Genomic DNA, 16,480 nt, shown 5'->3' on the forward strand with positions numbered 1-16,480 from the left:
GCAAATGTGTGGATTATGTGTGAAAAACAATCTTTGAAGAATATCGACAAACTCGTTATTCTTAAATAAATATTGTACTTACGATGTATAAATGTAAAAGATGGGGCAATATATAATAATCGGATCGAAATGATTTTCAGTCATTACCAAAATGAACACGATGACACTTTGGCAATTGCGCAATGACGTTTTCAGACGAACCATTTTTCATGGACATTTTATAGTCGCAGGTGGACGCGAACTACATCGATATAATAGATAGAACGTTCTCGGTGCATCCTATTCGTAATAGACGTCCCTTAGATCCATCTTCCTTAATCCGCGCGTACAGTCTCACTTTGACTGTGATTGATCAATTTCTTATGGCTTGAGACTTACTATATACTTTATTGTAGATCCGGGTTAATCCACATCAATCGATATATATATATATATATATATATATATATATATATATATATATTCGTATCAGATTCGTATGAAATCTATGCGTCGAATACCAATCGAATTCGTGAATCATTACATATATATAGTCTTATTGGTTTCACCTATTCGATTTCTGTGAATCATACATCCGTTGACAAATTCCTACCCGATGACATTAATATATTCTTTCTTTTTTTTTTTTTTAGGAAATTTTAGGATTTGTACAGGACAAATGCTATATTATCTTTTTAATAGTAATAATAATAATAATCGACATTTTTTTAAATTAATAAATTGTTTCGGCACAATACAGAATAATAATCGATTTACATTTTTTATAAAATTCTTAAAGTGCACTTCGCATACATTTCTCAGCCTACCTTGTCATAGAAATATTTCGATATTTTATTACATTATATAAAAAAGTATAACCGTAACGATAATTTTGCTTATCCCGTTCGTATATTATATAAATTGAAGAATATCTTAAAAAACATGTCAAACGGACATTGTATTTGAACGCATGGATACAATTTTGTCCTTTCTTATCATAGATGTAAGAAATATAGACTGCGCGTATGGAACAAAAATGTTGCGCCAAAATTAGAAAAAGAACGCGTCTCGCAAGTCTGGTTTTTTTTTTGTTTCAAACATAAGACTACTCGGTTACTATGGGAGCAATTTATCTGTCATTAAAAAGAGATAAACATATACTTTCGAGACGTTGCATTCTTTTTCTAATTTTGGCGCACGAATTGCTAAAGCTCGTATCAGACTACGCATTGAAGATTCAAGATTGAAATATGACCAATTGGGACAAAGAAATTTTAGTTTCTTTTGTTCCGATTAGTCAAATTTCAATCTTTAATCTTAAATTTTTAATGCGTAGTCTGATACGGGCCTAATAGATAATATAAAATATATATACACAGTCTATACTTGCTATATCTATGTTTCTATACTGATGATTTCACGTTATAGGCATTATAGGCATCGTAAGGCGACAGTACATCTTGTCATTGTAATTATTGCGAATAATTATTGGCGTAAGATAAATTTTGGATACATGTACGATGCTAGACCGCAATAATCATCTTTAATAATAATGTTCGCTTCTCGCCCATATTTTTTTGCAAACTTTACGCTAACAATAAGCAACGGTACACTTTTATGCGATGTAACACTCGCACGAGCGCGCGCGCACACGCACGTCCATGCACACAGCTTTCTTCCTTTCTTTCTAGTCTTTTGTTAGCTAAATTTATAATTCAAGGGAGATGAAGAGATAATAAATTTTTTTTGTTTCCAACAAGCATTATAAATAGATACATCGACGATTGAATTTAAATTTAAAAAAAGCATTGTTTTTAATACACAGCTTCATGTGTGCATGAAGCTTGTCAAAATAATAGCAATCAGTTTATCAAATAATTAATATCAATTCATTAAAAAAACTAATAACTTGCACGTCAGCAAGATGACTTTAAATAATCATGACAATATAATAAATCAATAATAAACAGAAATACGATACAGAAAATTCTGGATGGCGCTAAAAGAATTATACAATAATATATAAATAATATTAATAATAATTATCGTATATAATGCTGATTTATCGTTAAAATAATATTAGCCATTTCATTGTATACTATGTACAAAATATTCGAATATACAATATGGCGTTAATGTCAGCTGACTATTATGTATTCATATCATAAGTAAGGCACGTATGACAAATGGTGAGTCAATGGCTTTGTTTACACCGATACTTTAGTACGTACTAAATACTATACCGTCCAATCACAGACGTTCCATTCTTTCAAGGAATGGAACTATAATTGGCCAATGTAGTACTTGGTACGTATTAAAGTATATCTATGTAAACTAGACCACTGTCATCTTTAAACGAGACACACACTATGTTAAATGATAAAGTTAAATAACCAGTTAAGTGAATCAGTAAGCTATAATTGTAACATTGATAAACGCAACGTAAAAAACGCAAATTTGCTTCTAAAGTTTTCGGCCGCAATATCGGAACTTGTATGTACAAGTTGTCTTCTTATTGGCTGCTAGATTCATTGTCAGATTGTCGCTCTGAAGCGATACTTGCCATATTTATTGAATTGAATTATGTTTCTTTGCCGATTGAATTCGGTTTAATAGCAACATTAGGTGCTATTTAAAAGTTTCAAATCAATATAGTTTGAATTTTTGAGCACGACTTAAGAGCTCTTAAATAGTTTCTAATATTAACGTATATCCGTATTTCTATCATTTAGCCGCTTAGTAACCAATTGAATAAAGATTATAAATCTTTTATACTCTACAAAAATACATATAATAAAATTACATAAAAAATAAATATATGATAAATCTTTTGTATGTATCAACACATCGTTAGAAAAATTGCTGCTTAAAAGTTTTAAAAAAATTATTAGAGGATGGTTCCCGATCTAATTGTAATTAATGAGATATTATTTTTAAATTGTGTGTGACCAAGAATCTTATGAAGGAAAAAATTTTTGACATTGATTAATATGTATTACATACATTATATTTATTTTTGTATCTCACAGACAATGCGCGTTAATAATTGATCGGCGATTGTTAAGGATATATTCAAAATTAATTCATTTATCCTAGGATCCGATGTGATCCGATCGAAGAAAGAATTATTTCTAATAATAATAATAAATACAACTTAAATATTATAAATATACTTACAGCAATGACTGCTATCATTGACAAATATTTTACTGTATCATAGAGTAGTTACAATGTTGTTTTTTTTTTATTGTTAGTCAAATGGTTCATACGATATGAGTATGCAATGCACTCTATAAATAATACATTCTTATCAGCGATAATTTAGATTTGATCGTAACAATCGGCAAAGATAAAATCGATAAACAATAAGAAAAATGAATTAGCAGCAGATATATAGCGATTATAATTATGCCAATTATATAAAGATAGTAAAATTATAGTATAAGCAATAGAGCAATAATAATACTATTGATAATAGAAATAATGATAACAATAATGAGTTTTAGTTATTAGTAAACATTAGAAATCGCGTAATAACTGATGCCGCCATCGGAGGTTTTTCAGTCTTCTTTGGTTGCTGGGTAACTCGAAGAGATTAATGGGTACAGTAGGCACTGTAATAACGACGTGATGAAAAACTCGTTCCTGTCCGAATTTTCACCCTTCATTTTCGCATATTTCTTAACGTTTATCGTAATGTCCTTCTTTACGAAGAGAAGGGCGCTCTCGTTCCATTTTACCCGTTGATGAGGATCAATTAATTAATAAGCGTTTGACTGCGGGCGTTGGAGGCTTTAGATTTAGAGCAAACGACCGAGCGGACGAGCGTCGCGGTTAAGAATAGCATCCGATATCATGTCAACCATATTCTTCCTCTTATTACACTAGTGTTTTCTTAATCTTCTGCAAATGTACGAGTATTATTTGGATACGCGTTCGCTGACTTTATCACCGACAATAAATTTTGAGCAACGAATATGCCATTGTTGATTACTTATTCTCTCTTTTTATCGAGCCTTACGAAATTCTGCGACCAGATTCGCGTTTTCCGCCCAGTCGAATGCGAGTTACATACAATATATTCCCAACGGAATAAATTCGTTCGTCAATTCTTTTCACATTACCATTTGTAAAAATCAGTTTGTCTCGGATATATTACTAATCCATTTCTAATCTCACAATCTTGATATACGTATATATAAAAGTATGTTTGATTTCCTTTCGCTTGGAAGGCTCTCATGACACGCGCGACAGACAAGTGGCGGCACGAACGATCGACGATTGGTTTTATCATCACCCGACGATGATGGCACGGCACATGGCAAGGTTTTTCGTAGACCGGAGCAGATTTTTCGCAAAACGATCAGATTCAGCTCAGCTCAGCTCAGCTTAGCTCACGAGGCGTCACAGAATGCCGCGATGCCGGATGATGGTTGTTGCGATGATGACGTCTCGCGCGGCGACATTGCGCTGTGCAACAATCATCGATGTCCGCCACATATTCGCCACGTTTTATCTGATGTGCGATCGAATTACAAAGTGATCGTGGACAGCGCTTCCTGTCGCACCTGACCTCGCCATTCTGAAACATGCAGAAAGCGTACAAGAAGCGGCTTTACTATCATTTATATTACCGCGTATTCGAAAAAGATGCTCACAATACTGCGAAAAATGTAAGCAATTATTTCAAACCTTTTTAAAATTACATATATAACAATTTTTACCGTAGCAAGAAGGAAAGTAAGAAAAGAGAGAGCAAGCTTTCCAAAAAGATCAAAAATTTTTACTATCAGAATTTGTATTATCAAAAAAATACGCACAAATATGTCTCTATAATAATGCATTTCTAAATAACTGCTTGAAATTTTTCAAAATATTTAATTTCAATTTTGCAAGAGTTAGCGTGTACGTATCTTTTAATAAATATTATTTTCATCGAAAATCATTGGATAAATTGGGTAAAAGAAAATGGAATTCTTAAATTTCTTAAAAACAGCTGTTGTTAAGCGAATCATAAATGTGCTTATTTAAATTATTTCCTTTCTTCCTTTCGCAAATTTCACAATTTCTCTTTCATATTCTTTGTATCTCTCTCTCCTTTTTCTCGGATAAACGAGAAACAAAATATAAAAATCACATAAATTATTTAAAATCCTTCAGCAATATATAAATCTTGATAACCTTGATTATAAATTAGATCCATATTTATAGAATATCTTTTTTTAAATAATTTGTTAATAAATTCGTTTCTCACGATTTTTCGCTCTATGTCATACGTCATACGTCGCGACGTGATGCAAATCAGCCGAGGCCACATCGCGCGCGTTCCATTTTCATCTTATGAAAATGAATGAACTTAGTCTTTATAATGGAGGGGACCAGGCAAACACAAGTCTGTTTAAAAGCTATCTCCCTAAATCGTTTCTCGTCATATGTGTCTTGTCTAGATATTGCAACGAAGCAACTTTAGCGATTATTTAACAAATGAGTAAATAAATAACATATATCAACTTTCAGAGTTTTAGATTTTCCCTGCTTAGCAATAAGTGGATCTGCATCAGCTCGATTAAAATAATTAGACACGATTGATAGAGAAAAAGCGTGTACGAATAACGTCTTTTATTCATAAATAGCCTCGTTTCACGAATCGCGACAAGAGTCTCTCACGCGCACCGCAGTAACTTCGTCTCATTTTTTAATGTCTTAATTTTGAACATTTTAAAATTTTTAAATCTTTCGATAACTGAAATCAAACAAAACTTCTATTAGTATATCTATGTTTTGCTATACAAAGCGAGCTATGGCGATAACAGTGATATGCGTACGTTTATGTATCGTTATTATAAATATAATCTTTTTCGATAATTTGGTAAATAAATTCTTACTTTGCAACGACACTTGACGCACTTCATCTCACCGTGGGAATGCACTCGGGGATGCCATTCCACGCCATTCTCATAGGGTCCACCGAGAGGATATTTGCAGCCACCAGAAGAGAGTATATCTTCCGTGGTGCGCCGTGTCGAAGGTAAAGCCTGATCTCTCGGTAGATGCGCGACGTCGCTTAAAGTGGTGGTAGTTATATTGCTACGAGGCGTTGTTACCGGGCATTGCCTGCAACAAGCCTTCTTGTCCGGTCTGAAGGCGATCTTCTCGTCGCACTCGAGCGGTGGGCACTGCACCCGCGGGCATTTCACCTCCAGCGTGACAGCCTGCGAGACAAATGGATTTCCGTCATAAATTGCGAATGTGAGAGGTGACTCGACTTTTTACACTTGCTTACGCCAGAGTGGTGTAAAGTAATACACGCTCTGACAAATTTATTTTATCATATCCTATTGTATATATAATTATTATTAGTACTTTTCGAGGAAAAAAGAAAGAGAGACAGGAATTTTGTTTTCGTAATTTTAGCGATATACTAAATGTATGTACATAGACATAGAGTAAAGAATGTTCGTATGTTATATACACATACATTTATCGCAAATACATGAGAGAACACGTATTGTAAATAAATATTTTTATCATTTTTTAATTATATATTATAAATAATTCTTGCGTCAGCTAACTAACAGGGGAACACTGCAAAATATTTCTATAATATTACTTTAGCACAATCTGAATCAAAATGTAATATTGTATTATGCGTTGAAAAAACACGCGATAAATAAATAAATAAATAAATAAATAAATAAAAACTTTTCACATAGGTTATTTCAAAAGTTTTCGCAAATTTATCACCATCTATCCGTATGACTACGATAATAGAAATTCTAATAGAAACCAAAAGGAATAAAAACTTACGTCGCAAACACAAATCGCACAAATATCGAATCCTACTGGTGGTAAATACGGATGCCAAGATGATCCTGCGAGATGATATTGTCCAGCCAATGTACAACCTCTCGTCATATTGCTTTTGATCGTAGTATTATTAGTTTCGATAGTCACCGGTGCTAAATATTATTAACAAATCATTAAACACTGATAATGTAACGATAATTTAGGCGTAGCTGTATTGGCCTACAAACGTTTTCAATTTTTAAGACCTTCCCAAAAAAAGTCGAAACTTCTTATATTAAATTGATTAAATCTGATATTAGTAGTCATTAAATACACTTCCCCCCCCCCTTTTTTTTTTTTACAAGTGTCAAATATATGTGTAGTACAATATATACAATTTGCAAAACTTTATTGTAATTTAATTGTATAAAAGACATGTGCTTGCAAATAGTTGCGCGCGCGCACACACAAATATTGTAGATTTTTATTATAATTCGCTAATCATGTTTAAGTATTATTTTACTCTTGTGCTTTGCCTTAATGGATTTTATTACCATTTTCTCTTTTAGTTATACATGTGTTGACTTTCTGTTTCATATTAAAGAATTCAATTTTTCCTACATTTCCCATATAAATAAATAAATACATTCAATGAACATAATAAATAAACATATTTCCTCATACCAACGCATATCGGACAGCAATGACTAGACAATGGTTGCTTAAGCTGCTTTCCCAGCGGGCAAGAGACTGTCGGACAAGGCATTGCGTCACATCGTGCCAAGCCACGATAGCAATGACACATCGAACAAGGATCCGCGCTCGATGTCCATTGTGTGCCCTCCTCGTAGAATCTGGTCTCGTGAAAGCACGCGCCAGTCTCGATATCCGATCTGGGTGGCTGCAGATTGTACGCCACTACGGAGGCAATGTCATTGTCGGCATAGTGCGGCAAACAGCTAAACGGCGCTCTAGCCTTGAAGGGAGCCTTCAAGATGTGAGTAACCTGTTTATCTGTCACTTCGAGAAAACCGATACCCGATTCGATCCTGTAGAGCTCCATCGGTGACAGTCCGGTGACTGAACCCTCTAGAGAGTATCCCGTAAATTCTTCGAGGAGCCTCCTGGCAACGGGAGCACCTTGCGCCAATAGAGGCATTGTCTCCAGATACAAACGGAACGTCTGTGGTTCTTGAGAAGAAGAAGGAAAACCAGCGAGCTCTAGTTCATAATGTAGAGAACAATCTAGGTCTACCGCGGTCCATATCAGACCGACCGGTCCAGGATACGTCGGTTCTCTAGTCGATCTTCGCAGTAATACGGGCGCGGCGGTGTCTCTAGCATCTGCCACAGGTCTTTCCAAGAGTTTGCCGCGCAACATGGAACCGAGGTGACTCGCAGCGATTACAGAGAGTTCCTCGTTGAAGAGCGGCTGTAAGAGTCTCGGCCCGGGCCGATCCAAGGAACCGTTTGCGAGGCCGTTGACCAATGAGGGCGTCAAGTCCTCGAGTTCTGTTCTTCGTTTCCCTCCCTCGTCCACTAATGTCACCAGGGGACTCTCCTCCTCGAGTCCTATCAATTGAACTCCGTAACGTAGCGCTCCGATACGATCCAGAAAGGCCCAAGCCAATCCGGACGCCGCGGACGGTGTCTCCGACAATAGTAATGTCTGATATATATCGCAAGTTGCGCGCGGACCAACCGTGCCAGCCAGTCGAAGAGCTTGCGGATCCTTGCGAGACATTATACTAATCGACAACTTGCCACGAGTTAACAAACGGAGATCAGTTCCGGAAAGCGCGCTACGAATTTCGCCAAAGTTCAATTCGTTGGACGGCTTTTTCACCACTATCTCCTCGCTAAGGACCACGTAATCCTTCTCCTGGTGTTCCAGCTGAACGATCAGCGGAACGTCGATCGCATCGTTCGGCAGAAAGAGACCGTTGAAGACGAGCGATACATGGATCGATGGTGTCGAGGCGGATGAGGCGGATACGATCGCCGTCGCGCCTGCGCCGGACATCAATGATCGATCGACGCCCATCGTCGGTTCTAATAGCGAGGAGAACTGTTCGCTCGATAATGCGCGGTATCGAGATACCTGCCCGGTCAGACTTGACGAGGGTTCCCAGATGAAGGAAACATGCAGACGTTCCTCGCGCAATAATTTACGATAGTCGCGCGGCACACGCCTCCATACGCCGCAAAGCTTGCCAGTGGCATTTTGATAGGTGCCACCGATTGGATCCATCGCCTGTTCTTCGAGAATGCTGCCGGATCCATCGATAAACTGTATGCTACGCGGTCGAGGCGTCGATGCGGACAGATAAAACGAGTAGTAGAGATTTTTGCGTTGGAAGCTGAAACGACCGGTTGCCAGATAGTTGTACGCGCTGTTGTACATCGATGTTGGATTCAAATTGTCGCGACGCAGAGATTGCGACGTTCTGCCCGTTAATAGGGTGCCGAAATCTGCGATCACAAAATATACGATATCCATTAGATGAAGCTAAACTAAGCTAAACTAAGCTAAGCCGCTTGAGCAAAAAAAGGAAAAGACGTAACACACACGTATCGATAAATGATGGAGCAATCATGAATCTGTTTTTATTATATTGCTCTTTCAAATAAATAGAAACGATATCAAAATTCAAACATATCATCAAATGTATATGCCATCATTGCGAGTGTGCCAAAAATTTTTCAAAAATACTCGAAAGAATCTTACGTTTCAAGCTTCGCTCCTCTTCTTCCGAAGTTAACTGCGCCGGCAAATCTTGCACTATGTCTGTGTCTGTAACAAAAGTTTTATTTTATCATAAATAAGTGCATTTATTATACGTGTTACTTTATTATTCGATGCAATTCTTTTGTTTATTCAACATTTTTTTTTTTGTAAATTTAATATCAAAATATAAGGATTATATTTTTATGAAATGTTGATTATAAAATTTATTAGATGAATTTAATCGATTAAATTTTTGCGCTCTTTTTCCTCTTCTTCGTCTTAAATATCTTTTCTCTTTTGTCGTTTCCAAGATAGGATTTCCAAGAATTCTCGTTGCCTTTGTCTCGGAGGAGTATACCGTACGTAGGGACTAGTACTATCACGAACATATGTATATACACAATTCTCGCGTACGTTGTAACAAAACTAAATATATTTATACAGCAGAACAATTAAGACTTGGAAGCATAAAACTGTCTTCGCATAAGAGAATGGCGAGTGTTTTATACTTTGTTTTACATGGTATGAAACGTAGACGCATACCGGCCCGATGGCAACTCTCTCTCTCTCTCTCTCTCTCTCTCTCTCTCTCTCTCTCTCCCTCCCTGCCTACCTCCCTCTTCCGTCTCTCTTTCACAGAGGATAGGCATAAAATAAAAATAAACGATCAATCGTCGATCGTCGATGTTCAACTGTCCAACAGTCCAACATTGACTCGGCTCAGCAACCAGCAGCCGGTGGTGGCATGCGCATGGATCATAAAGAATGCTTGGTAGGAGCGCGATAGGAAAAAGAGTCGGCTGGCGCCAACCGTTGCTACTTTGAATGTTACTTTTATGGCGCATACCGCGCCGGTTCAGCGCCACAGTGACGTTAATTGCCTTCGCGCAAAACGTACAGCACCGCCTCTCTCGACACGCATGAGGCCAACCACATATTATCAACTAAACTATTTCCGCCTAATCGAATCTAATCGCGACGGACGGCGCGACGTCAATTCTACCGAGTCATTAAAATAAATGGAAAAAAGATTATAGATGATAATGTGATAATTAATTGCTCTCGCGAGTCAAATCTATCCGTCGTGCTTTCTACGCCTTCTCGTATTCTCAAATTTTTTTTTCGTAAATAAATTAATAAGTCTCTTATATCTTTATACAAGACAAAAATTTGCGAATCCGACTAAAAAGTCATCTAACAAATATGTCGACCGATTATAAATTGTCGCTAAAAGTTTTCGTTTTAAACAATATTGTTGAATTAAAACAATGATAATCGTTATGCAGAATTACGGATCATCGATGAAAAAGATTTGAATGTTCAAATTCCAGCAGTTCAAACAAACAATCGACATAAAGATATAAAAGTCGGGTAGTCTCGTTCGTAAAGTATTTTTGCGATCAATCAAAATTCTTTTCTTCGATGTACTTTAAATTGCGTTTAAATTTTTCTATCCCATACTGATACACACGTCAGTACAGTCTAATCTATTTTTATAACGTCGAAGAAGAATCAAAGTCATATTTTTATGGTCGTGTGTGTGTGTGTGTGTGTATCATAACCGACATGGGATAATCGACGAGTTCACGGGTCGCAATACATTTCTTCGCGGAATGTAAAAGAAAGGGGCTGTTAATAGCGCCAAGTTTCATCTTACAGCAGTAGGGCCAACGAGCTCCTATCAGACGGCGCGGCGGTGACAATTATGACAATGATGATTATTAGAGCAAATCGTCTCATGCGAAAAATAAATTTGACGCGCGAGCTCTCTACGAGAAGCAAATGAGAGGGGGTGGGATTATAAAAAATAATTCGATATGCATTATCGTTGTTGGTCACGACAGAATCGCAACGACAACGAGAGCGGTTTATCAAAAGTGTCACATTAACTTAATCGCACGATAAATATACAATATATGCGCATTTTTTCGTTGCATCGCCAATAACTGCGCGATACGCGTCCATAAAAATGTAACGACTCTGTCTCTGTCTTTATAAACAATGTTCGGACAATGTCGAAAAGTAAAAGGAACGGTCAAATGAATTTGCATAAATGATATAAAAGACTCCTATTGTACTCCCGCTGAGCAATTCGTATCCATTGCTACAATCTCTCTTTCACATTCTCTCTCTCTTTCTCTGTCTGTCTGTCTGTCTCTCGCGTCATCCGCCCATTTATTCTTATTCCCGCTGCGTGCGTTCTGCCCGATCATTACGTATGCTAATATTTACATTTAGATTGCACGGCTTAATCGAAGTGACGCCATGCGGTAATATAGCCGGCGCCATGGCGCTAAACCCGTGGCGTCCGTCCTCATCTCCTCTCACTCCGCTTCTCTTCAACGATTACAACTCGAGTTTCTTCTCGAGAGAACGCGATCGGTCAATCCTGCTTCCTAAATCATTTTTTCTTTTTTTCATTTTGTCATTTTCTTTGCCATTTTTTTTTTTTTTTTTTTTTTCACCACTAGGCAAACCATTCGCCTCATCCGTCGTTCTCTCTCTCTCTCTCTCCGCATATTTCTAGATAAAGATATGGAAAATTTTTAAATCCTCGTGTCTCGTTCCTGAAAATAAGTAAAACAATGTAATAATCGCATAAATGTGCGAAAGCGGCGATGGCTAAAAAGGTTATTCTAATTTTGTACCCAAGAAATTTAACGCGTCAATTCGTAAAAGCGATAATATCGCTAAGCAAAGCGAAACATTTCGCGGCAATTTGCGCTCATTATCGTTGCTGACGCACGCGAAGCTTATCCGTTAACCTTATCAGTGTGCGAGATACGCTACTTTCACCGCATCGGTGGCTTGGGCCAAATTCTTCGAGAGTTCCCCCAACCCCAACGCCGTCTCTATTTCTCTTCGCGGATACCTAAACCTAATCTGTATCCCCGCTACACTAGTCGCGGTAGAATGCGGATGGAGTAAGTCGCATAGTCGGGATACCCGGACAGATTGTCTTCTCGGTCTATCATCGATCGTATAGCAATGATATAGCGAAAAAATAAAAGGAAATATTTATGATAAAATGATGCTCGTTAGCCTTATTTATTGTCAGTTTATTTCGAAAGCACGCAATTCCGCGGACGCTTTTGACGATTGGACAGAAAAGAGGATCGACTAAAAATAAATACACATAGGCCTACGAAAAACTAATCAGATATATCGCACAACTTACTCAACAAGTCACCGGGACAGGATTTGCAGCATCGACCCGGCAGCAAAACTGGTTCGTCGCACGTGAGTTTGGGACACTCGTTCTTTATATTGCGACATTGCACTCTCGCGATGATCCGTCGTTTTTTTTGCACCTGAAAGCGACAAACGACAATTAATTAGCCGCCGGTTAGGTTTGCGATTGCGAAGCAAACTATACGCCCGTATGTTCCATCGCGCTCCGTCATTTTATTCGTAAAAAGAACATGTTTTGTTTATATTCGTGGCATTGTGTTCCTTGCTCTACTTTCTTACTTTCGGTCGCGTCTTGGCACGACGATAAAGAGGATACTGATACAAGAAGAAAATAAAAGAAGGTAAAAGAAGGTATTAATATATTTATATCTCTCATTCCACATTGCTCGTGGCGCGTCAATGATAAAAACGATAAAAGCACGCAACGATATGTATATTAATTCTCAAGCCCGATTAACATTGCGTTTCTTAAGATTATATTATATCGAGAATGCGTGATTCTCTCTCTCTCTCTCTCTCTCATCTCATTTCATCTCATCTCATCTTGGAAACTCTGCGACGGAGGATAAGCGTCGCGCGTTCGACGAACCGCGACATTACCGCGAGGACTTTAAGCGAGGAGAGAGAGAGAGGAGACGCGACTTCTCGTAACGACGTGTGATTCACGCGTCGCGTCTGCTTCTTTTACAACCAAGATCGCGACCTATCAATAGCTCCTCGTGTACACGAAAGAGGGGGACTGTCATTCTTCTAAAGTCTAAAAATAGACGCCGCGCTCACGAGCCGCACATAACACACAGCGCAACATCTCTCTCTCTCTCTCTCTCTCTCTCATTTTTTCCATCTTTCGATCTCATCCTTTCATCTTTTCGATCGATAATCGTAATACATTTTTCAAGAACGTGACACTATCGAAATGCGAGTTTAGAACAAGTATTTAAACACGATTGTAGCATGTTTCTCGACTTCAATAAACTCCAAAGCGAAGAAAAGAGGCGTCGCGTCGCGTTCTTAAAAATCATTTTTTATTCATATATGTTAATAAATTCTGGTGATACCATACACTGAAATTATTTATTACGATAAATGCCATGTGTATACACGCCAAACACTGCGCGCGTGAGAGATGTAGCGTGTTTTAATATGCGAATTGTGCGTATAGCGAGTTATGCGTATAGACATGTACCATATACGCGCGTACAAACATTTTATACGCGAATAAAACACGAGCTCGCTGTATTACGTACCGGTATACACTCGCATTTGATACAATACATGATTCCAAAAGGCGGTCCTAGATCCGCAAACCATACGGAACCTAGTTCGCGGATCTGCTTGCCAAAAGTGCATTCTGAAACAAAGAGGAAGAGGGATTAATCCTCGATACATATCGTTATTGTCTAATAAAATGTTACAAATAAAAATTGTCAAAATTTTAATATCGCCCTATTTGATGTATAATTTATCGATTACTCGTATAATACCATAAAGATAAATTTATATTTTACGCTTAAAAAAAAATATATATATATATATATTTTATTAGGTGTACAACTTTGCTTCCGCCGTTTTCCTATAGATGGCTTCAGCGGTAAGTAGTGGTCGAAATAAATAGATCATAGACGTCATGCGATAAACTTGGGCATCTGTCAACATAACCCCATAGAAACATTAGTCGATTTGTGTCTGCATCATAAAGTTATTCTCGATTGAAAATGTCAGTTTACGAGCCAAATTCTCGTCATTTGCGGGAGATTTTAATTTTCTGCTTCAATATGAAGAAATCTGCGGCTGAGGCTCATCGAATGCTCTCAAATACTTATGGCGAAGCCGCTATTAGTGAAAGAACGTGTCGTGAGTGGTTTCAACGCTTCAAGAACGGTGATTCTCACGTCGAAGACCGGCATAGCGGTGGAAGAGAGAAGGTTTTCGAAGATGCAGAATTGGAGGCATTACTTAATGAAGACTCGAGTCAAAGTCAAAAAGAATTGGCACGATCATTGGGAGTGGACAATACTTTGAATCATAAATGTATAACCAGTTTTTTACAATAAAGCCTCGAATTTCGAAAAAAAACGGCGGAAGCAAAGTTGTACACCTATTATTATTATTGGAAGAAAGATGCGTATATATTTCAGGTGCAGATATGCTTTGTCTACACTTTCGCTTTTCGCTGTCATCATTGACGAATAAGGCGCAATTTGACGCGTATAACGTAATATGTTCGGCATGTGCACGAGTCGTACGCATATTCATTCGCGTTTATCGATAATACGTGGTGGCGCGTTCTTTAAACCATCGTTGAATGAGACTCGATGAACGACGAAATTTTTTATTCCAGATGTAAAACTTTAGCTATTGTTTACAAATACCGCACAAATGATTAATCGATACCATCAGTGGCACAGTGGGGCGGGAATTTCTTGACCGCTCCGCGCTGAATTACAATTGAGATGTGTATGTGTGCGTGCGCGCGTGCGTGCGCTTTATTACAACTATATGGAAGATGTAAATTTCCAAAGAAAACAAAGAGTACGATCAAATTTTCTGAACCAAGTTGATGATATAATTTTTATTATTAAATTAACACTAATATATATTCGCGATTTTTATAATTTCTTCTTCCGCTCGAAAAAAGAAAAAAAAAAATTGAAGCGACTGAAAGAGAGCTATGAAGAGTTTCATTGCCTTACATTGGCACTGTCTTTACCTTTCGATATAAAAATAAATGCGGGCTTGAAAGCATTCTGAAAATAACATAGTAGGAATTTAGTTTTAGCTTAATTCATGATCAATTTGAGATTAGCGGAACTCTATTAATATTACTTATAAGAGAGCACTCTCGGAGGCATATGCAACTTATTCGTTGTCTAATAGATGAGTAAATTACTTGGTTACATATGTCAATATGTACTCTATATGCCTGGTGTATAAATTTATGCGGACAATACATACAGGATGTCCCAGATCATTTGGGACAATACTCGTGTGCAGATAGAGCGGACCAAACCGAGTCGAAAAGTCATCTTTCATCTTTCATTTTTTTTTTTGGGGGGGGGGGGAGGGCTTAATAAAGGAGTTATTATCGAGTAAAGTCTGGTCAATCAGCGCCAACCTTTAACCAGACTCACCGACGTGCGCCCGGCTAAAGATCGGCGCTGATTGGCCAGACTTTACTCGATAATAACTCCTTTATTAAGCGTTATAAAAAAAATCATACAGAACTTTTCGACTCGGTTTGGTCCGCTCTATCTGCACACGAGAATTGTCCCAAATAATCTGGGACAGCCTGTATATGGAAAGGAGAATGAGAGATACGCTTGGAAAAGAAGAAAAAAGATTTGCAGGTTTCCCATTCTAACATTGTTGATCAAAAATTATCATAAAGAGAACAAAGGAGAGAAAGGGAGAGAGAAGGAGAAAGAAGAAAAACTTGGTCAAGTACGAGTTAAAATAAAGGAAAATACAAAAAAAATCCGTTTTGCACGAGGTCATTGCACTGCGCGCGCTAAATTGTTCTAACGTAAGCGCAAAGTCGCGGTCTTAAGTAACTACGAGTGCGAGAGAGAGAGAGAGAGAGGCACAATATCAAGCTACTGTATCAAAAATATGCGAGTTACGCGATAGAATGCCGTAAAAGTATATAAAGTCAATCGTATGAAAAAAATACGTTTCGATTACTCGCAATTATAATCCATAAATTTCAAACGATAATGAAAACTTTCAAACGATATTTGCCAATGATAATTAAGATTCGTCAATGGCGATCATTTCGTAAAGGCATTTTTGGTTGGG

The 16,480-nt window shown here is 37.5% G+C and overlaps 1 protein-coding gene across 5 annotated transcripts in view; it reads right to left on the reverse strand.

Moving 5' to 3' along the window:
• Nucleotides 1-703: 703 nt before the first annotated feature.
• The window catches only part of Sog (short gastrulation), a 27,037-nt gene continuing 11,260 nt past the window's right edge, over nt 704-16,480 (reverse strand). For 4 of the 5 annotated variants that reach the window (XM_070305718.1, XM_070305720.1, XM_070305716.1 and 1 more), the window contains exons 3-9: nt 13,933-14,036; nt 12,672-12,804; nt 9,494-9,559; nt 7,450-9,237; nt 6,787-6,938; nt 5,865-6,191; nt 704-4,561 (exon numbers count right to left, since the gene is read on the reverse strand). In XM_070305718.1, coding sequence (XP_070161819.1) covers nt 4,364-4,561; nt 5,865-6,191; nt 6,787-6,938; nt 7,450-9,237; nt 9,494-9,559; nt 12,672-12,804; nt 13,933-14,036 — 2,768 coding nt within the window. In that variant the 3' untranslated portion in view covers nt 704-4,363. Of the gene's footprint in view, nt 4,562-5,864; nt 6,192-6,786; nt 6,939-7,449; nt 9,238-9,493; nt 9,560-11,725; nt 11,921-12,671; nt 12,805-13,932; nt 14,037-16,480 lie in introns of those variants that run through there. The other variant, XM_070305721.1, reaches the window with a different exon arrangement.

Source organism: Polyergus mexicanus, unplaced genomic scaffold (genome assembly GCF_030449975.1).
Source record: "Polyergus mexicanus isolate NDT 795.1 unplaced genomic scaffold, iyPolMexi1.0 SCAF_13, whole genome shotgun sequence".
NCBI classification, from domain to species: domain Eukaryota; kingdom Metazoa; phylum Arthropoda; class Insecta; order Hymenoptera; family Formicidae; genus Polyergus; species Polyergus mexicanus.